This window comes from Macaca nemestrina, chromosome 9, assembly GCF_043159975.1.
Source record: "Macaca nemestrina isolate mMacNem1 chromosome 9, mMacNem.hap1, whole genome shotgun sequence".
NCBI classification, from domain to species: Eukaryota; Metazoa; Chordata; class Mammalia; order Primates; family Cercopithecidae; genus Macaca; species Macaca nemestrina.
In genome coordinates, this window is record NC_092133.1 from 33,294,794 (window position 1) to 33,321,747 (window position 26,954).

Below are 26,954 nucleotides of genomic sequence, written 5' to 3' on the forward strand. Positions count from 1 at the left end.
CTTTATTCTTGCTTCCTGCACCCTAGTAAGGCAGGGGAGAGGCTTAGGGAGAGATAAATCAAGAAAGTTAAAGGAAGGTGTCCAGCCCCACTGAATTAGGTTCTCTCCTTGCAGCATTTGTGGTCACTCTGCTGGGTGTGTTGGGGGCGGGGGGGTTGTCTCTCTTCATCCGTGCCTGGTGTTCAGTTCCAGGGTTTTCCGCACCCCACTTCAGGGCTGAGCTCAGCTATACAAAGGGACTGGGTGTGAAGCCAGGGGATACTAGCCCTAATCCTGTTGTAGATCCCATCATGTCTGTGGGCTAGATGTGTGTGTGTTTGGGAGGGAGGGATTGTTAGGCAGTATTTGTTTGTAAAGCCACTTGCTCTTCAGATAATACTTGCACTAACTTCTATTGATGAAGCAGTGTGAGCCCCAGCAAAGTCCTTTCCCAAAGTGTCTTTGAAGCCAAGAGCCCATTGAAGGGAAGAAAGGCCGGGAGAGGGGATTAGTTTGTTCAGCAGCTGTGAATTTCAGTGGGAGGTTGATGAACTCCGAAGTCTTTGTTTAAATTAAAGTGGGGGAGAAAAAAGCCGCTGCTGGAGCGAGAGCCCCACTTGGGGCCCTGAACTAACACAAGGAGAAGTCTGAGCTGCAGGGAGCTGTGTACTGACTGCGAAGACTTTTCCCAAACACTTTCGGAAAAGGTGTTGTGAGAAGACAAGGGGGCGGAGTGGCGGATTAGCATGTGAAATGAAGTTTTCATTGACTCCAGTGGGGGTAGAAGGCTATTTTAATGGCATTTTGTTCTCCTATTTTCTCTTCTTGAGCTCTTTAGATATATTGTTTTGCTAAGACAGGCTTTCTTCCCCCTTCTTTCCAGTCTGAGGATTGCCTCTATGGGAGCCAACATAAATATTTCTCCTCCAGGAATGCGGGTTAATTAAAAGGAAATGAATGAGTGGAAGCATCCAATCCAGACCTACAATAGGCGAGTGCCCTGGCCTGCCCTCCCCTCCCACCACCGCCAGCACCACCAGCGCCGAAGACGACCCGGTCTCTGTCTTTGCCCTAACCTGCTGCTAAGGCCAGTTGAGACTGCGATTCTTTTCAAAAAGAAAAAGCTCTGCCTGTGTGTAGGCTCACAGGCCAGGGACAGGAAGGAGACAGTGTTTTGCCCACCCCAACCAATTTCCCTGTCACTTCTCAGGACCTCCCTCTGTTTCTGTCTTCTGACTGAGACAGATGGGCTCCTGAAGAGCACACGAGAGGTGGGAAGGGGCCTGTGCTCTGCACTCACCCCACAGTAACTTACTAGTTGGGGGAAGAAGCCAGTCATCTTTCTCAGCATCAGTTTAAATCTGTAAAACAAAAGGTTTGACTAGCTGACCTCAAAGATGTCTTCCCAAGCACCATTTCTGGAGTTGCCTACTTTGTAAAGGGACCACAGCCCTGGCGATTGAGTATAAGATGAGAACTTAAACTCCATGATGCAGCAATGGCGGTAGTTGTTCACCACTGTCTCCACTCTGGTGTTTGTTGAATGAACAAATGAACAAGTGGATATTGCAAAAGGAAGGGAAAAGCATACAGATCCAAGGCAGCTCAGTCATGTTTTCTTGATAGAACTGGAATGAATCTGGTATCCATTTGGGGATATAAAACAATAGCCTGTGAAATAATGTTCTGGCAGCATGACATATTTAGAGTGCTGACCTGCAGTTATCAAATATGAAGCACAATAGTTCTCCTGCTTTTATGCTAAGAGACTTCCTGGAGAATGCAGCTTTACTTTACAACATTGTACTTTTAAATTTTCTAGCTGCCTTGCCAAACTTTCTTCGTGTACATTATCAAGCAATTCTGCAAAGTGGGACAGGTAGGTTAGTATATGCTACTTCTTGGTTAAGGAGAAAAGGTGAGTTGGGAGGCTCAGATAAAAGTGGAGGGAAGCCGTGAAGGGCCTTTTGCTGATAGAGCTGGAAATGAAGCACTAGGAACCCCTGAAAGGAAGTGTATCCCCGGTCAGGAAGGGGAAACTCTCTCAGTAAGTGTTGGCAAGACCAGAAGGTATGTGGGTGAGGCCAGGGGTTTGGGATCTGACCTGGCTATTGCTTTAGTTTGGATTACGGGAACCCTTGACTCTTACAGGTGAGCCCCTAGAGTCTTGGCTTTTGTTACTTGGAGCCAGTCACACTGCTTTCTCCTACTCTGGGAGAGGAAGGTTGGGGTCATCTAACATCTGACCAGTTCTGCTCTAGAAGAGCTGCCCAGCCCCAGACCTGGGACTGTCCTAGGGCAAGGAAGCTGGCTGGGGAGCTCCTTGGGCTACAGAGGGTCTGTCAGGGATTGGTTCTTCCCTACCCAAGGTCTTGCTCTGTTTCATAAACAAGTCCCTGCTGTGCTCCTCTCTGAAAATAAAACCAGAAGACTCAAGTACCGCAAGCAGCAAGCTCATGGCTATTGAGTGAATGTATTAGAAGATTTATATAGATGATTTACTAATCCTTGGCAGCTTAGCCTCAATCCAGATAACTGCTTGGGCGACCAGGGAAGTGAGGCTCTAGGGAGGATGGTATCCTGCCAAGAGGGGAGGGAGGAGAGAGCCCACGGGTTGTATCTGTTACCACATCCCACCCCAATATCCTCAAGAATAAGTGCAGTACCTAGAAAAAGAGCACATATCACAATGACTGCAATAAATTAAGGTTCAAGGTGCTGAACTTCCCATTAGCAACAGTTTCATTGCAGGAAGTTTACTCATCAAAGGAAGATATCCAGTGCTGTGAATCCTGCCTGTTTGAGAACCAGGTTAGTGATAAGGAAGGGTCTCAGTTTCTCCTTCTTATGACCTGCCCCTAGAGGTGCAGACCAGGATCTGAACAGGAAAGTGGCTTTATTTACCTCAGTCTTGGCTCAGAGGAACAAAGATCCTTTGGGGAAGAAGAGGTAAAGTTGGTTGCTAGGAGGAAGTAGGTCAGGAGAAGGTAGAAGGTACCTCTAAAGGGTAGAAAATGACTGTAATCTACCCTTAACGTATTTCCTAGACCTTTGGGGTATGTATCTAGAGTCCCTTGGGTGATTGTCTAGGAAGGTCATTGCCCCACTAGTAAATTCTATCATGACATGATACCACAAGGATGAGTAGCACCCTTGGTGTTCAAATCAGCACTCCAGAGGAGCTCCCTCTTCCTCCATCTTCAACCTCTGCCTCTAGGAACCAACCCCAAAGACATGCTTTGCCGGGGCCAGTTTCCTCAGTTTTTCTGGGAAAGAAAGGAAAGGGAGAAGAGGAGAGAAAGCATTCAAGATTCCTGGGGAGTCTGGGTCAGCAGGTAGCAGGGGAGGAGCTGTGCAGAAGAGAGGGGCAGCAGTGGGCAAAAGGGCAAAGCTTTGGCTTTACCTGGGCCCTGCGTGTCTGAGAAGGGTTCTTCCAGCGCCTAAGGCTTGATAGGCTAGGTCAGACATTAGGGTTGCTAAGAAAGGGGAGGAGGAACACCTGTTGTCATCCTAATCCAAGGAAGATCAGCAGCTCAAAGCCTGAGTTCTCAGTCAGACCAAGGTGTGGCTGCGAGGAGGCTTCAAACAGCGCCCTAGGAGAGCACAGAGGAATTGGGGAAACAGGCTGGAAAGTGGCAAGCTTCGGAGAATTTGCAGTCTCTCCTTCTCAGGATCCCTAGGTCTGGAGCGGGTTCCCCTTTCCCTAGGTTCCACAATTACTGGGGTCTCTAAAAGAAGCCAAGAACCGGTGGGAAAAGGAGGGGGCAGAGGAAACGCTTAGGGTTTTCTCCCGGGTTTGTGCGCAGCGCCCCCCCGCGGCCGCTCTGCGCGGCTGCAGAAGTACTTGGTGACCCGCCGGCGGCACTGCTCGCAGCGGACTGCGCAGCACCAGTGGAACTTGCAGTTGCAGCTGGACACGGTCTCGGCCCGGCGCTCCTCCACCGCCAGCCCGCAGTCCCCGCAGAGCCGGCGGCAGCTGCGGCGTTCCCAGCGACCCAGGGCCCGCCCGCGCCTCAGGCACTCTCGGCCTTCGGTGCCCAGCAGTCCTAGCGTTTTGTTCTCCAGGCAGTAGTCCGGGGAGTCCTCCAGGTGCACCAGCTCCCGGGTGGAGATGGAACGAAAGGTGTCGGCGATGGCGCCGCGGCCGGCAGCGCTGTTGCCAGCACCCTGCAGCAGGTCCACCTTGAGTGCTGCGTGGTACTTCTCCTTCAGGTGCGCGCCCACCTCGCGGAACTCGGGCAGCTGCAGCCAACAGGTCTGCGTGGTGCAGCTGCCAGACACGCCGTGGCACTTGCACGTACGTTTCATGGTGCCCTTCACTGCCTGGGGAGAGAGCTAGGAGTGAGAGACCCGAGATTAAGCGCGTGGCGAGTTTAACTGCCCCTGCGGGAGTTGCGAGGAGTCTAGTTAGTCTACTGGACCAGCCCACTTGGTACCTTATTTTGCCAGTCTTTTAAATGAACGCAAGAGTTGTCCACACCTGGAGCTCGTAGTGGATGGAGCCAGCAGCTGCCTATTCCCAAGGGCGGCGGGACTCACCTTGCGGCCAGCCTCGTTGTTGTGCAGGTTCATGGCTGCCCGTGCATCCTGTCCTGTTTCCAGGGCATCGACAAACTGCTTGGAAATCGCCTCTCCGAAGCCCACATTGTCACTGCAGCCTCCCCACAGCCAGCCTTGGCCCCCTGGAAAAGTGCAGGGGGAGGACAGGTCATTAAGCAAGCGGGCGCAGAGCCTCCTGGGCTGCTGTTTCTAACTGGGTTCGGGGTGGGGGGTCCAGGATAGGAGAGGATTAAGGTTGGGCGAGTACCCTGTATCCAGATCGGTTGCCGTCTATATTTGTTTTTGCCACCTTTACACGCCCACTTCCAGGTGTAGCCAATCCCCTGCTCAGAGCTCAATGACGTAAGTAGTTGCCGAGTGGATTCTTTGCAAGGCGCCAGGACACTCCTCTGCCAACAGTGCCTCTACCCATGGGCAGAGGGTGCACGTGCCCTGCTGGTGATTGAGGTCCAGAAGGGACAAAATGGTGCCAAAAAGATGAGGAAAGCTCAAGCATTGAGTGGGAAAGAGGGGTACAATTGAAATATGGAACAATGATGTTGGAAATTGGTCAGGAGGGCACAGGATTGGAGACGGTACTGGAGGTAAAGAGTGGAAAGTAGACGGGGATAGGCAACACGAAGGAAGTTCCCCTTGTGTTTGAGAGAAGCAACAGAGGAATCCCCAGAGTGTTGCTTCTTTATTATTATGTTTAAATTAAGGAAACTACTCAATGGGACAAGAAGGTCCTAAGCTACATTTAGCCTGGCTTGTCATTGTAGGGCTTGGGATCAAACTCGTTCACCCATCTTCCACATGATTTTCTTCATATTTAGAAAAATACAGCTCTTCTTCACCCCCACTAGGCTTTTCATTCTTTATGTGAATTGAGCTGGCCTATGGTACCCATCCCCACATTACTACTCACCCAGTTGCCCATTGCGGGAGTCATCACAGCCACAGTTATCAAAATCTCCAAGGCTGCAGTTTCTAGTCAGGGTGTACATGACTCCAGCAGAACTGATGGCATGCACAAATGCTGTCTCCCGGTTAGCTAGCAGGAACCAAAAATCCAGAGTTAGAGGGAGGGGTTGCAGCTTAAAGAAATACCAGACATGCTACCTTTCTTTAATAACCATCATTATATCCTCTTTCCCTAGCTCCATCCTATTTCCCCATCTTTATTATTATTTTTTAACTTTTATTTTTTGCAGAGAGAGGGTCTCACTATGTTGCCCAGGCTTGTCTGGAACTCTGGGCTCAGTCTTCCTACTGCGTCCTCCCGAAGAGCTTGGGATTACAAACTTGAGCCACTGTGCCTGGCCTTCCCATCTTTACAGTGTATCTTACCCTCTTCCATGGTCTGCTCCATCCCTGGAATTAGCCCTACTCTTCTCACCTCCTGTCATTTCAGGTCACACATTTTATGACCAGGTGACTAGGGTACTGTTGACACACATGATTGTAAATGATTTAGGTTGGAAAGAGCCTGAGGAAGAAATGGGGAGGGAGATGAATCTGAAGGCTAGGTTGTAAAGAACTCATCCCCAATTCCTCCTGGAACACTGGGGTCTAAGGGTCATGTGCAGTTAGTCTTGAAAAGAACCTCTGATTGGCAGCTCTTTCATTTACTGGCATGGCCACTCTTTATCTTATCTTCTCCATGGGAATCTGGCCTCCAAGTCACTCTCCACTTGCCCAGTACCTCTCTGCTAAGGAAGGGGCTAAGGGGTATGAGAAATTGTGACCCCTGCCTACCTCCTGATATTACTTACATTGTGAGGAGACCTTTAGCCAACTGGGAGGCCAAGGATGGTATGGGATTGGGAGTAAGGCAATATCCATTTGTTGAGCAATGAGAGTGTTGAGAAAGAAAGAAAAAACTCTATAGGTGGGAAAAAGGAAGTAGAAAAGGAAAAGAGAAGATCCTGGAGAGGGAGATGACCTAAGAGAAGAGAGCAGGTGAGGAATAAGTGTGTCGAGGAGACAAGGGACTATCCCTGGGGCTCTAACCTGTGACCAGGGGGTCCAGGGAGCTGTGGCTGAAGCTTTTCTTACCACTGCGAAGCCCACCATGGCTGGACAGCTGCAGAGCTCTCTCAGGGCAGTTCCAGCGGTCCCAGGCAAACTGATACTTGCATTCTTCAATACCACTCTGGGCACCAGCTGCCACACTGCTGGAGTAAATCAGGTAAGCCTGTAGGGACATAGGGATAAAAACTCAGACTGAACTTAGGAGGAATTTACCCTAAACTGACCAAACACCTCCCTTCCTGCTCACTCTCCCATCCCTCCAAAATAATGATGGAGTAAGCACTTTAAATATGCTGTCTCATTTGTCATCACAGATAACCTGTGAAATAGGCACTATTTTATAGATTAGGAAACCGAGGCTCAGGGAATGAGCTAAAGTGACTTCCCCAAAGTTGCAGAGCTAGCAAATGGCAGAACTAGAAATGAAACCAGTTTTATCAGACTCTAGTCCCTGTCATCCTTTATTCACCTTTATTCATTAAACTATCCTGCCTCTCCAAAATGAGCCCAAATCACACAATTCATGAAATTTAAGCAGTTCTCATCACATGACCATCTTAGAAAATAACATTTTGGAACTGAAAATGCCCATGAATGTAAAGATCATGTAGTACAATTCCAGCATTTTAAACATGGGAAACTGCATCCCACCATGGGGCACTGAGAAGGATGTGTGGCTTTGCAGCCTGACACCTATAAAAGGCTGTTGACTTTTATGGCTCTGGAAATTCTAGCCATAAATTCAGAATTAGTGCTCCTGAGTTCTTATCTTGGCTCTGACAATGGCTTGCTATGTGGTTTTAGATGTGTCCCTAACACCCTCTGGGTCTCAGTCTTTCTATCTGTAATATATATAGCATAACAAAAGATATGATGAAAAATCTGCATTTATCATCTTTAGTCAACAGGCTAAGATTAGTGAAATCTGTATCAATTAAAGGAATTTGTTCTTACTTTTGGACCAGTCATCAGGAAATTGTTCACTGACCTATAAGAGAAAAAAACAAAAACAGAATATAATGCAGAGACACCAACTTGTTTCTGCTTCCAAGAGTGGTAAGAATTACTTCAGCACATGTAATTAATAGGAAGAAAGGGCAACTAGTTTTACCCAGGAAACACTGTGCATAACAAACCTACTAAAGATAATTTACAGCCAGGTGGGGTGGCTCATGCCTGTATTCCCAGCACTTTGGGAGGCTGAAGCAGGCGGATCACTTGAGGTCGGGAGTTCGAGACCAGCCTGGCCAAACATGGCGAAACCCCGTCTCTGCTAAAAATACAAAAATTAGCAGGGCACGGTGGTGGACACCTGTAGTCCCAGCTACTTAGGAGGCTGAGGCATGAGAATCACTTGAACCTGGGAGGTGGATGTTGCAGTGAGCCGAGATCATGCCACTGCACTCCAGCCTGGGCAACAGAGCAAAATTCCATTTAAACACACACACACACACACACACAAAACTTAGTAGAAAAGAACATTAATAAAAGTAGTATAATTTCCTTGCATTTTTAAAGCCAGGTAAAATTTCTAGTACCATAAACTTGATAGTAATGGTTGCTGATTATTCTGCCATGAAGTGGGGAGAGAGCTAGCATTAACTCCTGACTATGTTCCTTATGCTCTACTCTCAGTATTTTACATGTTGATCTTGTTAAATCCTTACTGTCTCAGGCATTATTATCTCTATTTTGCAAATAGGAAATCTGAGACTCCAGAAAAGTTACACATGTGTTCAGGCTCACCCAGCTAGTAAGTGAGTGAAGCAGGATTTGAATCCAAGTTCATCTGACTCTATGGGATGTTAGAAGGATACTTCTCTAATTAGGAAGAAGTAAACAGTGGAATCTCTCTCTAGGGATTGAGTCATAATTAAACTCTAAAAATAAGTCATCTGACTTGGGAAAATGGCTTGGCTGCCCCTTTTAAAGCTAAAAATGGGCTGGGTGCAGTGGCTCACGCCCGTAATCCTACCACTTTGGGAGGCTGAGGTGGGTGGATCACCTGAATCAAAGAGTTCAAGACCAGCCTAGGCATCATGGCGAAATCCAATCTCTACTTAAAAAAAAAAAAAAAAAAAGGCCGGGCGCGGTGGCTCAAGCCTGTAATCCCAGCACTTTGGGAGGCCGAGATGGGCGGATCACGAGGTCAGGAGATCGAGACCATCCTGGCTAACACGGTGAAACCCCGTCTCTACTAAAAAATACAAAAAACTAGCCGGGCGCGGTGGCGGGCGCCTGTAGTCCCAACTACTCGGGAGGCTGAGGCAGGAGAATGGCGTGAACCTGGGAGGCGGAGCTTGCAGTGAGCTGAGATCCGGCCACTGCACTCCAGCCTGGGCGGCAGAGCGAGACTCCGTCTCAAAAAAAAAAAAAAAAAAAAAAAAAGCTAGGCATGGTGGTATATGCTTATTATCCCAGCTACTCAGGTGGCTGAGGCACAAGAATCACTTGAATACTGGAGGCAGAGGCTGCAATGAGCTGAGATTGCACCGCTGCACTCCAGTCTGGGTGACAGAGTGAGATTCTGTCTCAGAAAAAAAAAAAAAAAACTAAACTAAACTAAAAATGAACTTGCCATATGACTCAGCAATTGCACTCTTGGGCATTTATCCCAGAGAAATGAAGACTTATTTTCACTCAGAAAGTTGTACCTAGATGCTCATAGCCACTTTATTCATAATAGTCAAAAATTGGAAACTACCCAATGTCCTTCAAAGGGTGAATGGTTTAGAAAACTGTGCTACATTCATACCATGGAATATTAACAATAAAAGGGACTGGTCTGTTGATACATGCAACAACTTGGATGAACCTGAAGGAAGTTACAGATGATTAAAGTCAATCTCGGAAGGATACGTACTGCATGATTATATTTACATAACGATAGTGAAATAATATACATTATATAATTATAGAGCTGCAGGACAGATTAGTGGTTGCCAAGGATTTGGGATGGGGGATGGATGTGGCTATAAAGAGTAACATGAGAAAGTCTTGGGGGGATGGCCAAATGTCTTGACTATGGTTATACAAGGCTACACATGCCAAAATTGCATAAAGCCACACACATGAGTACATGTACAAACAAGTGCATGTAAAAATGGTGAAGTCTGAATAAGCTTCATGGATACTGTACTAACACTGTAAGGTGTTCACACTGGGGAAGGTTGGGGCAAGCGTACATGCGACTTCCCTGTACATTTCTTCCCTGTACAAGTCTTGCAAATCTATAATTATCTAAAAATAAAAAGTTAAATATATATGTACATACACATATGATCTGCAGGGCTAGAGACTTGGAGAATGACTTCAGTATAGGCATTTGAAAATCAGAATCTATTATCTTTCTTTTTCCATTATAATGTGAGGAAGTAATGCGGGAATTATTATGTATTGTTCCATGAAATCTGGTGTACCCCTGCAATTCTGAAGGTCAATAAGATGCTGAACATCACCAGAAAGGGGATTGGAAATGAAATAGACCAAGAAAGTTTAGTCTCTTGGCAGGCCAAAAGAGCTTGACTGACTCTCTTCATACAAAACACATACAACACCAAAAATGTGAGTAGTTTTTGAAAACCAGTATTAACAAACTAAGAGGCTGCCATACGAGAAGATGAAAAAGATTCTAAACGAGTTGTAATAGAATTTTAGAAAATCAAAATTACTATGAAGTCTAGCAAAACTAAGGCCTATTTTTTTTTTTTTTAAGACAGAGTCTCACTCTGTTGCCCAGGCTACAGTGCAGTGGTGTGATCTCGGCTCACTGCAAACTCTGCCTCCCAGGTTCACGCCATTCTCCTGCCTCAGCCTCCCGAGTAGCTGGGACTATAGGCACCCACCACCATGCCCGGCTAATTTTTTTTTTTTTTTTTTTTTTTTTTATTTTAGTAGAGACGGGGTTTCACTGTGTTAACCAGGCTGGTCTTGATCTCGTGACCTCGTGATCCTCGGCCTCCCAAAGTGCTGGGATTACAGGTGTGAGCCACCGCGCCTGGCCACTAAGGCCTACTTTTTAAAGCTTGGTAGGCAACCTTAAGTCAACTGAAAAGAAGCACTGGTCAGTCAGGTGTAGTAGTACCAGCAAAACACAAAATAAAATTCAGATGACTTAAATGAATTCACAATTTCCAAAGCCGTTATAGGTTTGGAGATGAATTTCTGATCCTTAAAGACATGTCAGAGGAGTCAGTGAAGCCGCTTTGCCTTGGGGAAAGGGGCCTGAGCTTGTTCTGACTCAGAAAGGCATTTTTTATGTTAGGAATAATGTTCAAAGATTTGGACATTACCAAGCCTGACATAGCTAGTTCCCATTTTCCTTAAGACAGAAATTATCAGGAAAGAAAACAAAACAGCAAAGCAAATTGAGTGACAAAAAGCTTTGCCATAGTCAGGGTGAAGAGTCTTCCTGTGAAAGGAGTCTAAATCAGAACTACAGGGAGTGATAGACAGAGATTCTAGAGAATTATTTCCTGGAAGATTCTACAATATGCAAAGATCTGTATGATGTCCTGGTCTAGCCCAACTGATCAATGAATGAGACTTAATTGAGCACCTGTCATGGAACAACACTATAGGCCTTATTTGGACAACATTCCTTTAAAGTGATATGTGTTTTTGTTTTGTTTTGCTTTGTTTTGTTTTTCTGAGACAGAGTCTCGCTCTATCTTGCCTAGGCTGGAGTGCAGTTGTGCGATGTCAGCTCACTGCAGACTCCGCCTCCTGGGACTTGTGTTTTTTTGTTTGTTTGTTTTTTGAGACGGAGTCTTGTTCTGTCTTGCCCAGACTAGAGTGCAGTGGCATGATCTCGGCTCACTGCAGCCTCCGCCTCCCAAGTTGAAGTGATTCTCCTGTCTTGGACTCCCAAGTAGCTGGGATTACAGGCGTGTGCCACTATGCCTGGCTAATTTTGTAATTTTAGTAGAGACGGGGTTTCACCATGTTGGCCAGGCTGGTCTCGAACTCCCAACCTCAGGTGATCTGCCCACCTCGCATCCCAAAGTGCTGGGATTACAGGCATGAGCCACTGCGCCGGGCCGACTTGTGTTGTTAACCTCCGAGTTATTTGCAGACATATTTGAACCTTATGGCTGGCTTATTCATATCCAAAATATCCTATATTAAGAAAAGACTCGTCTGGGTGCGGTGGTTCACGCCTGTAATCCCGGCACTTTGGGAGGCCAAGGTGGGCAGATCTCGAGGTCAGGAGTTTGAGATCAGCCTGACCAACATGGTGAAACCCCATCTCTGCTAAAAGTACAAAAATTAGCCGGGCATAGTGACGCATGCCTGTAATCCCAGCTACTTAGGAGGCTGATGAAGGAGAATCACTCGAACCCAGGAGGTGGAGGTTACAGTGAGCCGAGATTGCACCACTGCACTCCAGCCTGGGCGACAGAGCGAGACTCCATCTCAAAAAAAAAAAAAGAAAAGACCGTCCTGTAGTGAGTACCAAAGGAGGAGGATCTTGTTCTTGGTCAATGAAACAATGGCATGGTTTCCTTTTGGAAGTAAAATATAGATTTCAGAAAATATAGTGAGTTGTGAGAAGATGCAAAGAGAACCAGAAAGGAAGGAATTTAAGTGTTTGTATGGGTGCCACCTAGGGACAGTTATGTGATTGAAGGAAAGATGCTAACAAACATTGAAGATGTAAATTTGTTTTAAGATATAAATTTTAACAAATGGAGGCTGCTATGTAGACAGAACATGCTAAAACCATTATACTCCCAGATGAAGGTACAAGCTTCCCATTTCCCATGAGGTTGTACAGTTGCTGACACTATTACCCAGATTCAGGACCATTCAAAGAGTTCATGCCTTCCTGAACCCTCCCACCTCTTCTCAGATGTTTGCTTGAACTCTAGGCTTGCATATCCAACTGTATTCTTGGCATCTCTCCTTCAGTGTTTAATATGCATCTCAAACTTAACATGTCCAAAACTGAACTCCTGATCCTTGCTGCCACCACCCAAGCCTACCCCTTCTGTAGTCTTCTCCATCTAAGTAAAGGACTGTTCCTCCTAGTTACTCAGACAAAAATCATAATGAGTCACTTTTCTTTTTTTTTTCTTTTCTTTTTTTTTGAGACAGAATCTTGCTCTGTCGCACAGGCTAGAGTGCAGTGGCGCCATCTTGGCTCATTACAACCTCTGCCTCTCGGGTTCAAGCAATTCTTGTGCCTCAGCCTCCCAAGAAGCTGGGATTACAGGCATGCGCAACCGTGTCCAGTTAATTTTTGTATTTTTAGTAGAGATGGGGTTTGGCCACATTGGCCAGGCTGGTCTCGAACTCCTGACCTCACGCAATCTGCCCACTTCAGCCTCCCAAAGTGCTGGGATTACAGGCATGAGCCACCGTGCCCAGCCAAGAGTCATCTTTGACTCCTTTCTTTCTCTCACATCCTGTTTCAGTCTGTTCTCAAATCATGCTAGCTCCAACTCAAAATATATCCAGCATCTAACCAGTTCTCAACACCTTCGCTGTTGTCACCCTGGCTCAAGCTGTCATCTCTTCTCTGGATTACAGTAAAAGCCATCTGATTGACCTCCCTGCTTCTGCCTTTATTCTCCCAAATTCTATTTTCAAAATGAGTGGTCTGTTTAAAGATTGATACCTTTAAAATACAGATCAAATGTTGCCACCTTCTGCTCAAAATCCTCTAATAATTTCCTATCTCACACCAAACAGAAGTCAAATTCTTACCATGGTTTATAAGCCCCTACACAATCTGGCCTCCATTTATGCCTCTGACCTGATCTCCTGCTTTCCCCTCACTACTCTTCGCCAGCTGTGCTGGTCTCCTTGTTGTTTCTCTCATCCACCAGGCACTCTCCAGCCTCCGGGTCATTGCATGTTCTCTGTTCCTGGAATCCTGGAATGCTTTGTACTCAGATATCTACATAGTTTGTTCCTTCACCTACATCAGCCTTTTAATCACATGTGTCCTTCTCCCTGAGGCTTTCCTTCATCATCCTGTTTAAAATTGCAACTCCATCTCCCCCATTCCCTTTCTCTGCTTATGAACACTATATGCTTTACATATATATTTATTTACTGTTTGCCTCCTCCCACTAGGCTGTAAGCTTTATTAAGGCAAGTTTTTTTTGTTTGTTGATTGCTCTATTTTGTTCATCAAATATTACCAGTGCCTTGAACAATGTCTGGCAATAATACGCATTTAATAATGTTTATTAAATGTATTTTAATGTTTGTTGAATGAACGAATGCAGGAACCCACATTTAGGGGTGGTAGTAGGAAGAAATATCATCTGAGAAAACTCTAAAGGAGCTGCTCTCTAGAGAGAGAGGGGGACTTCCTCATTTATGTGCATGGTTCTAACAATCATGATTAAGTGATGTCTCCCAAAGCCTTAATTTCAGCCCTGACTGCTTTCTTGAGATCCAGAGCTGCATTTCCACATGAAAGTTAGATTTCTCTACTGGGAATGTTTCAAATTGTGAAGACGGTTTATCTAAAAGCTAACTCATCTTTCCTACCAAACTAGCTACTTCTCCTGACTTTTATTATTATTATTATTATTATTATTATTATTAATGGAACCACCATTTTGCCAAGTCTCTACCAATTTGCTGTCATCATCCAATAGGTTACCAGGACTTACGTGTATTGTGCCTCTCATACTTTTTGCTTATCAGCTCCCTCTTTTCTACTCTTACTGTCACAGTCTTAGCTGTGATCTCCCACCTAGACCACCATAGAAGTTCTGACTTCTCTGCTTACATTGTTTACCCCCATTCCAATCCAGGTATAGTCTTCGGCTAGACCAATCTTCTGAAAGACTGATTCTGATGTCATTCTTCTGCTCAAGAATCTTCCACAGTTCTCCAACTTTTGGTACTCAAGACCCTCCATAATCTGACTACATAACCTTTCCAGTCTCATTTCCCATTAGATATCCCTACTTGTCCAATCCTCTATTCAGGCTGAACCAGTTGCTATTCCTGGGCCTCCATGCATTCATGCCTCTGTACCTTTGTTCGGCTGTTCTGCTAAATCTCACCTATTCTTAGTATTTGCAGCCAGTGGCTCTGGGGCAACTGGATATACACATACAAAAGGATTAAGTTGGATTGTTATTGCACAACATACATTTATTTAACATTGCAACTCCCCATCCCCTTTAATTAACTCAAAATGTATCACATACTTAAGTGTAACTGCAAAAACTATAAAACTCTTAGAACAAAGGATGCGTGTAAATTTTTGTGACATGGGGTTCGGCAGTGGTGTTATAGCTGTGATACCAAAAGCACAAGTGACAAAATAAAGCACAGATAAATTGAACTTCTTCAACATTAAAAACGTTTGCACTTCTGAAAACACCATTAAGAAAGCAAAAAGATAGCTCACAGAATGGGAGAAAATATTGGCAACGCAGTGGCTAGTGCCTGTAATACCAGCACTCTGGGAGGCTGAGGCGGGCAGATCACTTAAGGTCAGGAGTTTGAGACCAGCCTGGGTAACATGGTGAAACCCTGTCTCCACCAAAAAGTACAAAAATTAGCCAGGTATGGTGGTGCACGCCTGTATCCCCCGCTACTCGGGAAGCTGGCAGGAGAATCGATTGAACCCGAGAGGTGGAGGTTGCAATGAGCCAAGAATGTGCCACTGCACTCTAGCCTGGGCAACAAAGCAAGACTCCATCCCAAAAATAAATAAATAAATAAATAAAATTTTTAAAAAATCAGCAAGGGACTTGAATAGACATTTCTCCAGAGAAAATACACAAATAGCCAATATGCACATGAAAAGATGCACAATATCACTAGTCATCAGGGAAATATGAATTAAAAACATGACAAGGATTTGCACCCACAAATATAGCTAAAATAAAAAAGACAACTGTTGGTGAGGATGTGGAGAAATCATACATTGCTGGTGATATTGTAAAATTGTGCAGACACTTTGGAAAATAGTCTGCCAATTCTTCAAAAGGTTAAATATGAAGTTACCATATAAGCCAGCAATTCCACTCCTAGGTATATACTCATGAGAATTGAAAACATATGTCCAACAAAACTTGTACATTTATTTTCATAGCAGCATTATTCATAATAGCAAAAAAAAAAAAAAAGTCTATCAACTGAGGGGGGGATAAATAGAATGTTTTTGTTTTCTTTTCTTTTTTTTTTTTTTTTTTGAGACGGAGTCTCACTCCGTTGCCAAGGCTAGAGTGCAGTGGCGTGATCTTGGCTCACTGCAACCTCTGCCTCCCAGGTTCAAGCAATTCTGCCTCAGCCTCCCAAGTAGCTGGGATTACAGGCGTCCACCACCATGCCTGGCTAATTTTTGTATTTTTAGTAGAGCTGGGGTTTCACCATGTTGGCCAGGCTGGTCTCGAATGCCTGACCTCAGGGGATCCACTTGCCTCAGCCTCCCAAAGTGCTCAGACTACAGGCGTGAGCCACCACGCCCAGCCCTTTATTTTCTTTTGTCTTTTTTTTTTTTTTTTTTAATGTAAACAGGGTCTTTCTCTGTCACCCAAGCTGAAGTGCAGGGGTGCCATCATAGCTCACTGCAGCCTTGAACTCCTAGGTGCAAGTGATCCTCCTGCTTCAGCCTCCTGAGTAACTGGGACTACAGGTACACATCACTGTGCTAGGCTAATTGTTTAATTTTTTGTAGACAGGATCTCACTGTATTGTCCAGGCTGGTCTCAAACCGCTGGCTTCAAGCACTCGTCCTGCCTCAGCCTCCCAAAGTGCAAGATTACAGGCATGAGCCACCATGCCCAACCCATAATAGAATATGTTTTGATCATAGAAAGGAATGAAGTACTGGATACATGCTACAACATGGATGAACCTTGAAAATATCATTCTGAGTGAAAGAAGCCAGACACAAAAGGTCATAAATAATATGATTCTATTTATATCAAATATCCAGCATAATTAATCTCATGGAAACTGACAAGATTCACAGTTTCCAGGGACTGAAGGGAGGAGGAATGGGGAGTGAATGCTAATGAATAAAGTGTTTCTTTTTGGAGTGATTAAAATGTTCTAAAATGGATTGTGGTGAAGGTTGCACAAATCCATGAATTGGCTAAAAAAATCATTGATTTGTTAAAGGGTGCCTTTTATAGTATGTAGATTATATCTCAATAAAGCTATTATTTAAAAATCTCACTTATTCTTGAATAAGTACCAGTGCAAAAGCTACAACCAGCACGCCTTGAAGCCTCACAGCAAGTTCTCTCTGTTTCATATGAAGATTTCCCTTTCCTCCTTTATACTTGACTATAAGTATGGGCTGCCTTAATTATCTCTGTATACCCCCCAGTTCCTAATCTACTACTTTGAACATAGTAAGTGCCTATAAAAGTGAATTGAATACAAGGATTTTGAAATAAAAAAGATAGATCATCAGATGCAGCAGATAATGTAAGGAGAAAAAGAACTGCAAAAAGATTTTGAGAAATATAAGAAATCTGTGGCAAGCCAGTGCTCCCACTAATTTTTTAATGTAGTGAGCAGATGACTGTGCTACATGAGCAGATGATCATACTACAAGAGTAATAGAGAGTGAACACTGAGCATATGTACACAGAGGTTAGTGCTATAATCAAACCTTTAGCAAAGTTAATCTGACACACTTAGTGCTGTGTATAATTGTTGCTGTGCTTCATAGTAATTAGGCATAAGTGGTAAGCGATTTACATAAATCACTGTGGTTAGTTGTGCTTTTACACTGCCAAGTCAAAATTTTACAATTGTTTCTTCTCCTTGTGTTAGCAGTCCAGTATACATGTGTGTATACGATACAATATAAAGTTTAATCATATCATGTAATAATAACTAGCATTTATCAACTATGTGAGGAACTCTTCTAAGTGTTTTACCTGTATCATCTTTTTAAATTTTCAGAGCAACTCCATAGGGTGGATACTCTACTTTTCATGAGTGTCTATTCCATGCATACCAAGTACTTTTATTTATTTATTTATTTATTTTGAGAGAGGGTCTTGCTTTGTTGTCCAGACTCAAGAAATCTTCCCACCTCAGCCTCCCAAGTAGCTGGGACTACAGGCACATTCCTCCATGCTGGCTAATTTTTTTTATTTTTAGTAGAGATGGGGTTTCATCATGTTGGCCAAGCTGGTCTTGAACTCCTGACCTCAAATGATCCACCCACGTTGGCCTCCCGAAGTGCTGGGACAACAGAGGTGAGCCACCGCACCCGGCGTATTTTTATTTTGTATTTTTCGTAGAGACAGGGTCTCGTTGTGTTGCCAGGACTGACCATGTACTTTTAAGTGTTTTACATATTTTAAGTTCATATAATGATCACAATTATATGAGGTAGAAATTATTATATCTTTCATTTTACAGAAACAGAGACTGAAACATAGAGTGGCCACCCAGCCTCATACAGCTAGGTAAGTGGTGAAGCCAGGACTGGAGCCTAGGCAGTCCTACTCTAGAGCATGCACTCTACCTGCTGTGCTTTTCTGCAGCCCATATTTCCCTTGCTCTTATTCCCACTGTCTAATCCAGGACTCCTAATTCCTGAAAAATCCTTGGTAAATATTTCTGAGCGGCCTAAGTGATGTTTTGCACACACTCATGAATACACTCAGTTAACTATCACATCGTCTCTGCTAATTTTTTATCCTTTCATTGCACCAGCCTACTGCTTCTATGTCCACAAAAGAACCACATCTGCCAGGGCACAGGCCCTGCTTTGTCTGGGTAGCGTGACATCCCCCGGGCACATTTTCTAGGCACTGTTGTTGTTGCTCACACTGGGTTCTGTGTATAAAAGAGTAGGGAGAAACAAATACTAAAGGACACTGTAGGCAGAGGTGGGGAGGGGATATAGCGTATGACTTCATGACAGGGATATGTTTTGAGAAATGTGTCATTAGGTGATTTTGTCACTGTGCAGACATCATAGAATGTACTTACACACACCTAGATAGATAGCCTACTACACACCCATGCTTTATGGTAGAGCCTATTGCTCTTAGGCTACAAACCTATACAGCATGTTATTGTACTGACTACTGTGGGCAATTATAACATGATGGTAATTATTTGTGTATCTAAACAAAACATAGTCCGGGCGTGGTGGCTCACGCCTGTAATCCCAGCACTTTGGGAGACTGAGGCGGGCAGATCACCTGAGGTTGGGAGTTCGAGACCATCCTGGCTAACACAGTGAAACCCCATCTCTACTAAAAATACAAAAATTAGCTGGGCATGGTGGTTTGCACTTGTAGTCCCAGCTACTTGGGAGGCTGAGGCAGGAGAGTCGCTTGAACCTGGGAGGCAGAGGTTGCAGTCAGCCGAGATTGCACCACTGCACTCCAGCCTAGGTGACAGAGTAAGACTCTGTCTCAAAAAATAAAATAAAATAAAAAATAAAAAACAAACATTCCGAATATGAATCAGCAGAATTTTATGTTTTCCTCTTACCACCCAGGACTTTCATCTTAGTGCCCTGTGATCTTGTTTTGTTCTGCTTCTCATCACTTTCCCCACAAATCTTTACGTAATATTTCTGACTTCTCCCCAACCTTTAATCCCATCTCTTAATGTCCATAAAATATCTCTGAGTCATCAGCTGGGCATGGTGGCTCACGCCTGTAATCTCAGCATTTTAGGGGGACAAAGTGGGTCAATTGCTTGAGCCCAGGAGTTTGAAATCAGCCTGGGCAACATAGTGAGACTGTGTCTCTACAAAAAATAAAAATAAAAATCATAATAAAGATGGAGAAATGGGATGGAGCTCAGAAAAGAGGATATAACGATGACATTTTTAAAAGGCAGTGAGACCCTGTCTCTACAAAAAATACAAAATTTAGCCAGGTATGGTGGCACACACCTACAGTCCCAGCTACTTGGGAGGCTGAAGTGGGAGGATCACTTGAGCTAGGGAGGTTGAGGCTGCAGTGAGCCAGGATTGTGCACTCCAGCCTGGCTGACAGAGTGAGATCCTGTCTTTAAAAAAGTGTCTCTGAGTCATGAGGCTCAATTTGGTCTACTTTAGGAGAGAGATGTCTGATTACTGAAATTGGAGTGCTGGCCCAGGGGAAAGGAGAAATGGTAGTGAATGAATGTGAACTGTAGATCTTCTCTATCTGAAGATTTAGCACAGAAGGCATATAGGGCAAAGGATTAAAGGCTAAGGGGAGGATATGGAGTAGGGAAGCTGCCTGGGGCTATAGCTGGCAGGTGCTCCAGTGATGCAGCTTTCTCTTAGAATGAATTCTGACAGCAGCTTTTCACTCCATAGAACTCTCAAGATGCCATGGGCTGCGGAGAGCCCAAAGATAGCTCTTCTGAGTGAGTTTCCTTGTGACTGTCTCTGTTCCACAGCATCCACATGTCTGACCTGTAGAACACACGTGCACGAGCAGACACAAAGGTATGTTCACACATGTGCCCCCACACACAGTTACATAGAAAGTAGGTCTTACTAATAACTGAAATAATATCCCATTGGTCCCCAAATTTTCTTCACTACTCTTATCTGATAATACCTGAGGGTATTTGAAATCGGAACTATTCACTGTACAATTTGAGAGAGTTAAGTTTAAAATGCAAATATTTTTCAAGGGTGAAAAGCATGACTAATTCTTACCCATTCCAAAGTATTGAAATCAGGCTTTCCTATTTAACTAGGGGAAGGGATTAGGAGGGAGAAGTTACAAGGTATCTGAAGTCTTAAAGGGAAGAGAAGTATTCAGACTTTCAAAATCAGATTTCCTCTTACTTAAAAATACGTCAAGAGGGAACAAAGCTGGTATCAGTGGAGGGATCTATTTAAGTATGGCAATAGAACACAAGCCAGATTGCAGAGAGTGAAGAGTTATGACATGAAAGCAGCTAGTGCTGACTCGTTGGAGGAGGACGGCATTGAAAGAAAAAAAAGAAAGGAGAAATGATTGCAGTGGAGATTGGGGCCAAAGGAAGGTATTTTTCAAGATGAGTATAGAAAGAAAACTTCAGGAATGCGTAGCTTTTGGTCATATTCCCATAATTATTTCACCAAATTAAAGTCCATTTCTTTCTTCAGAGGCAGTTCAGCCCTGTAAAGCATTCTAAAAATGTTTTTTATAAATGTGAATTTTTTATATAATAATGCAGTGCCCTAAAATATGAAAAGAGAAAACCAGTCTTGTAAGCCAATTGACAAAAAAAATTTTTTAAAAGTTAAACAGGTGTGATAGTCTTAACAGTAGTCCTTATATTAAAATGTATATTAAAATCCCACATTATCGTAAATCCAGCCCTTGCCAAATGATTGTTGGCAAAGGCCATGTCATAGCCCACAGGACAACTCCATACCATGGATCTTTGCAAAAGAAGCTCAGGCAGATTCCTTCACAAGTGAAGCACAAATGTTCGGGGGATCATCTTTTTCCCTGCAACTGATATGTCATTTGCATTCCAGGATATTTTATAGAGTGATAGGCTATCTTCTCTGTCCTCATTTCCTTCCTTCTTTATGTATTGTAGTAAGCGCTGCTGAGAAACGCTAAGCTACAGAAAAGCACTTCAGCACTTAGCATCTAAATGAGGACTGTGGCAGGGATAAGCTATACTCACGCTCCTTTCCTTGGTCTCTAAGTGAGAGCTGCTAAGGAACAGCTCAAGCCACCATTCCCAGAAAGCCTGGGATCACGGGAACTTTTTCCGCAGTCATTATGGAGGCAGAGAATTCCGTTTTGTTTTCTGATCTTGTTGCCTTGGTCCCTGCAGTATAGACTCTAGAAAACATTTGTGTTCTCAGTTGCATCGATGGAAACAATATCAGTTTATATCAGTATCAAGAAGGTAGGTGTACATGGTAACTCTAAGAATTATCCTGTAAAACAACTAGGTGAACAGTTTAAGGTTGGAAAATTGATAGGCTTTGGCACTTTAGTGCCACTTTTACTGCTTAATGGAATTAAATCCAAATAGATGGTAAAATGTTCTCTCCTCAATCTGATCCAACCATCAATTTCTACTGCCTTTGCTAATCAACCACAGCTCCAATAGAAATAAACTCAAACATGTATTTGAATGACTTATTCCCTTTTGCCAATTTGTGTTCTTGATCTTCTCCCAAGGGCAATGGGAGAAATGTACAATGTTCCCCAAACTTCATTCTAATTACTGGCCTGGGTCTCTCAGACAGAGGACACATAATCCTTTTGCTATCCCTCTTTTTCCTATTTTGAACCATGGTGGTACTTAGAAGATTTAGACTAAGAGAATATGCAGTTAAAAATGCTACAGAAAGTATAGGTAAAACGTGATTGGTCAGAGATTGATAATGGTTGAAGCTGAGTTATTGGGATTTGTTATATATGCTGTTCTCAACCTTTGTAAAAACATGTTTTTCCCTTAATGTAAAAATTTTAAAACAAACCCAATTATTCTGAAAAGCAATAATCTACGGAATCTGGGCTCCACCAGATGCCTTGGATTAAGGTGAGGAAATACCAGACAGGATAATGTGGACAATCTATTGGTTCACTACTTAGTGTCCTGGATATTGGTAAGGAATGGAACCTTCGAAGTGTGGTACGATAAACCTAGAGAACCTGACTACAGAAAAAGGACTGAGATTTAGAGCAGCAAAAGGTAATTGCCATTTTGAATGAAGGGGGAAATTCCTCCTAATGTAGGATGGTGTCAGTTTGGCCTGAAGAGTGTAAGAATTTCATCTATGGAGCTGCATAGAAAGACTGACCTATTGGCCCCCTTATAGGGTCTTATTGGGACTACTAGAATATAGCCCCATAATGTGCTGGTACCATAGGATGCTGAAGTTGCGAAAACAACCTATTTTTAAAAAGCGAGTTTGGACTGGTCAGATGATGGTGAATTTAAATGATCCCCTTATGATCTGATTTTCTCTTGGCGTGGAGAAAACTCTAACCTAAGAAGCATACAGAGAAATGAAGTGATCAATAACAGGGGCTTACAATAAAGATTGAGAAAAACAAACCATAAAACTTTGGCTTATAATGAGACTGAAGCGTCTGTCCACAGTGGATGGTAGTTTGCGTTGAGAGGTCCTGGGAGTGCAGGTATATTTCAAGTGGGAGGCAGTGGGGAATGTTATTTATGTGACCCAAGCTCAGGGTTTCCCCCAGCTGTTAACCCAGCCTGATCTTTTACTGAGTTAAAAAAAAATCCACTTTCTGAAAAATAAAGATTTATCCTAAGAAAAATTATATTGACTTTGTTCTCTAAACCATATGAATTCTCCCCCACTTTTCTGATGAAAATAGACAAGCATCATTGGAGCCCAGAAAAAAAGGAATTTTATTAATAGTCCCAAGAGATAATAGTATCACCCGACATAGAGCAGCATTAAACCAATTTTCCCAGCTGGGAAAAAGGAAAAAAAAAAAAAGGAATATATTTCCATGGAAGGAGAGGGTTTGGATTAAAACTCCTTTTCTTCTGGTCCTTTTTTAATGCCCCATTTGTCACTATGTAGTAGCACACAAAGGAGATCCTTCTTTGTGTCATATTGTCATCCACCAAAAACTAAAACTAAAACGAAGATGCATCTTAGAGCATCCTTGTTGTCACTCACACAAACTGGTCTCATAACAAGAGCTGTAATGAAGTGTCTTTTACCAGGATCCTCACAGCCTTTGTTGTTATTAATAATTATAATAATAATAGTGATTGTCTTTCATGACAAGAGAAATAGAGATTCTGGAAGGAAACACATAGGGCTCAAGTTGTGGAGGCCTTCAATGATAAACCTGGGAATTAAACTTCTCTGGTTATGTCTCAGAGCCCTCAGACCTTCCTACAGTGCAACTGCTGATCTAGCCCACCTCAGAGCTACTCCACAAATCCCAGCTTTTTTTTTTTTTAATGGATCAGGCACTTTTTTTTTTTTTTTTTTAATGAACCAAGGATGCTATTAAGTGACTCTTTTATACTGGCATTTTTTTTTTTTCAGATTCCAAAGCAGTTCCTCACACTTTACTTTTTATTTCTCTAACTTTGGATATTCCCAGCCTCTTTGAGGATGAGAATCCTCCCCTATCGTGACAGTTTTAGTGGATCCTCACTTGATCATATATGGTTTTTTAAAATCTGTTAGTGGGAAAAACTCAATATGGCAAAATCTTATGACAGAACCTCAGTATGAATTCAGTAATTTTTAAATGAGTTTGTATTTTATTGTTCATAATATACACCTAAGAGTAGTAGCACATAGTGTGGAGATCAGGAGTTTCAGCTTTATGCAATGCTTGGTGAGAATATGGATTCAAAGACCCTCCTCCAATAACTGATTCCTTTGCCAATCAGGAGTCCCACATGTCATCATCAGATGAGATTTCAAGAGCCAGAGAAAGGTTACTCTAAAACATGCATGTAGAGGACCAAAAGATGATGTTTTTCAAAAGCTGCCTTAAAATCCAAAGATTTTAGACAAATTCTTGCCCTACTGCATAAGAGAAATGGACCCTGTTTAAATTCCTGCTGCAGACCTTTGGAAAGAAGTAGAGGTGGTGACTTCTGTTGAAGAATGAGAGCAGAGCTCTAGTTTACTTCTGTGTCCCGGGGCATCCTTCTGATTTGGTGACTGAGTTAGGTGGGGAGAGAGTGAGAAATGAACAGAACTGGGTAAGACTCACTGTCATGATGACATATCATTTGGAGTAAAATGGGGCCAACCAGTTAAGGTAAAACACTTTCTAGGCCTGCTCATTCCAGATGAGTAAGTGCATTGGAAGGAAAATCGAATTGGTTCATCTCTGGCCACCATTATAATCATCATCATCTGCTTGGCTTATCATGCATTCTCAGTCTCTTTCTTTGGAGCCATAAGGATTAAGACAAACAAATTCAAAGAAAAGAATTTTCTCAAGTTACTAAAAGACAGTTCTCCTTGAAAGTGTCCCAATTATAAAAAATTGTGGCAAATACTTTTCAAAGATATCATCTTGGACTGATTTACCTAGTAAAACTGCATATTATAGGTGAATGCCATCATTATTCTCTCCTTTTCAAGCCCAGGAATTTCTGTTGATGGACTCTTTTAGGCAGTAATTTCAGGCAGCCCTACAATTGAACAGCTGAGCAGAAATTGTGGTTCTCTATTTGTTAAATGCTTTTGAGGTCCTTACATAAAAGGTTGATAATGAAGTATTAAGAGAAACATTTCAAAGGCTATGGTTGGTCAAATTTCTCTGCATGGCATAAAGGGGAAGATGACCTTATGCAAAACCCTGATAGTTTCATTAGAAGCATAATCAAGATTTAATGTTAAATTTAAAAATCACTTTTCAAATCCCACCACAAACAGATTCTTGGTGAAGTACAAATGTTTAATTTAAATTGGGGCTTATAGGAAAAAGCAATTACAATCTAATTGTGTTATAAAGGAGATTTGTACATTTTCTCCTCAAAGTCAGGCAGGGCGAGAAGGGGTTCTTAAACCCTGTTTTTTGTTTTTTGTTTTTTTTAAATTAGAACTTTCTTTCACGTCTCTTTTTCCTTTTTTCTTTTTGAATCCAGACACTTGAATTTGGACAGACAAGCAACCCAGCCACCTTTCAGTGTGGCTGTGTCAGTATCGGAATGAAATGAACATGACCCCCTCCAGCAGGGAAGGGAACACACAGTAAAGGTATTTTTTATAGAACAATTCTTCACACCGCCCTGGTGACTAGGGAAAGGAATCTCGTGTTTCTCTTTTGCTGATACTGAATCAGCTGAAGAATACCATGAACATCAGTAGAAGTGCTCTGAAATAGTCTCCTCTCCCTTTTGTCTTTTTGTTCTCATGAAGGGGAGAGAAGAGAGACTTTTTTTTTGAACGTTGAAATATTTAATTAAAACGCCAATTAAACATGGACTAATTGGTGGTTCTGCTTATAATCAGAAATGTTGCAGATTATTGTATTAACTTGCAAATAGTTTTATGAAGTTGGCATACTTCTTATCAACACTCCAATAAAGACAGCTACACTCATTTACGATAAAAATATGTTTTCAATTCTCAAAGGAAGCTTATCTCAGCAAAGAAATTTCTTTTCTTGCTTCCTCAACAGTTTATGTAGCAATTGGATTTATATCTTTATTAAATAGATGGTCAAAATGAGAACTGATGAAGAGACAGACTGAGTTCGTATCTGAACTGGAGGGAAACTCCAAACACCCTAGCAACCTGCATTCTGTATGTTATTGTGTACTGGTGTATTTGCTTATGAACAGTTGCATGTATAGATAGTTTATGTGGTTTCCAAGAGCTAAATGAGAATGGAGATGATATTCTTTAGCATTTGTGTTTATAATTTACAAAGCACTTTCATATACATTGTCTGATTTTCTGAACCATTTAGAATTTTTTGTAAATTGAACAAATTAAATAAATTTCTCAAGACCTTTAGATTTCTAAAATATCTGGTTTCAAACATGTTTGTTAACCCAATGCCCGCTTAGTGGTTCAAATAAAATTTTTTATGTCTAGGAAATGACAATTTGAGCAATTACTTAGAATATCCTGAAAAAAAATAAAGTCAGAAAGTGCAAAGTAAGATCCCATTGAATTTTGTCTCCAGACTTTACCTCAAGATCAGATTCAACACACGGTAGAACTTGCTTTGAACTACCTTCCTCCTCTCTACAATGCTGACATCAGGATTTCGTGAAAAGGGCTGCTGTCCATTTTCCCTCAAATCACTTTGGGGGAATATTTGTGGAATAGCAATTTATAAAAATAGGAACCCCCCTTCCCATCATTTAGTCCTTTATTGGTAGGGGTCCTAAAGGTTCACTAAAATCAGCCATAAATTTAGGAAGAGCCCTACCCCATAGAACAGTTTTTCCTAGGAGAGATCTCAAGGCTTCCTACATTTCCGGAAATGAAATGAGCTTTACCCAACATATTACATACACTTACCTATTCCCAGCTCCAGGTAAGAGTCCAGGTTACTTACCAGCTGTGGCTGAGTTGGAGGACACAGGTAAAAAAAGAGATGTACACAGAAGGCTTTGAAAGAAACATAATCCTCTGGAGTAACAGCTAGAGAAAATTCCAAAAAACTGGGAGATGGGTAAGCAAGGTGGAGAAATATTCTCCTCGGTGGCAGTGGGATGGAATTCTCAAAGCCCAACTTCCTTGGTGTGTAAGCGATCCCAAACAGAGTTAAGGGGAGGTGAAATGGAGCTGCCAAACATCCAAAGACGAGATTATCTACTTAATTAAAGTTTTTTTTCCCCTCTAAGTCCTTCAGCCAATCAGAACTCAAGTGCCAGAGAAAGATTGAGTCGATCAAAAGAACACTCCAGGATCCTCCCAGACAAATGCAGAAGAAGGGGACCAGGAGAAAGAGGACAAAGAAAGAAGCGGGGGGAAGAGACATAGCAAATCCCCTCCACACAATCAGTGCGTGGAGTCTCTTTCC

The 26,954-nt window shown here is 42.8% G+C and overlaps 2 protein-coding genes across 2 annotated transcripts in view; one reads left to right on the forward strand and one right to left on the reverse strand.

Annotated features, from left to right (window-relative positions):
* Window positions 1-2,418, forward strand: part of LOC105478397 (SEC31 homolog B, COPII coat complex component) — a 36,156-nt gene extending 33,738 nt beyond the window's left edge. The window contains exon 26 of the mRNA XM_071069284.1: window positions 910-2,418. Within this exon, the coding sequence (XP_070925385.1) occupies window positions 910-936 (27 nt within the window). The 3' untranslated portion in view covers window positions 937-2,418. The remainder of the gene's footprint in view (window positions 1-909) is intronic.
* Window positions 2,419-3,756: 1,338 nt separating this feature from the next.
* On the reverse strand, window positions 3,757-26,554 carry LOC105478396 (Wnt family member 8B). The gene is made up of 6 exons (XM_011735644.2): window positions 26,487-26,554; window positions 7,507-7,540; window positions 6,577-6,715; window positions 5,447-5,572; window positions 4,519-4,661; window positions 3,757-4,302 (listed from the first exon to the last, which is right to left on the reverse strand). Exons 1-6 carry the CDS (start codon window positions 26,552-26,554, stop codon window positions 3,757-3,759), a joined length of 1,056 nt encoding a protein of 351 aa, XP_011733946.1.
* Between the last annotated feature and the right edge of the window lie 400 nt (window positions 26,555-26,954).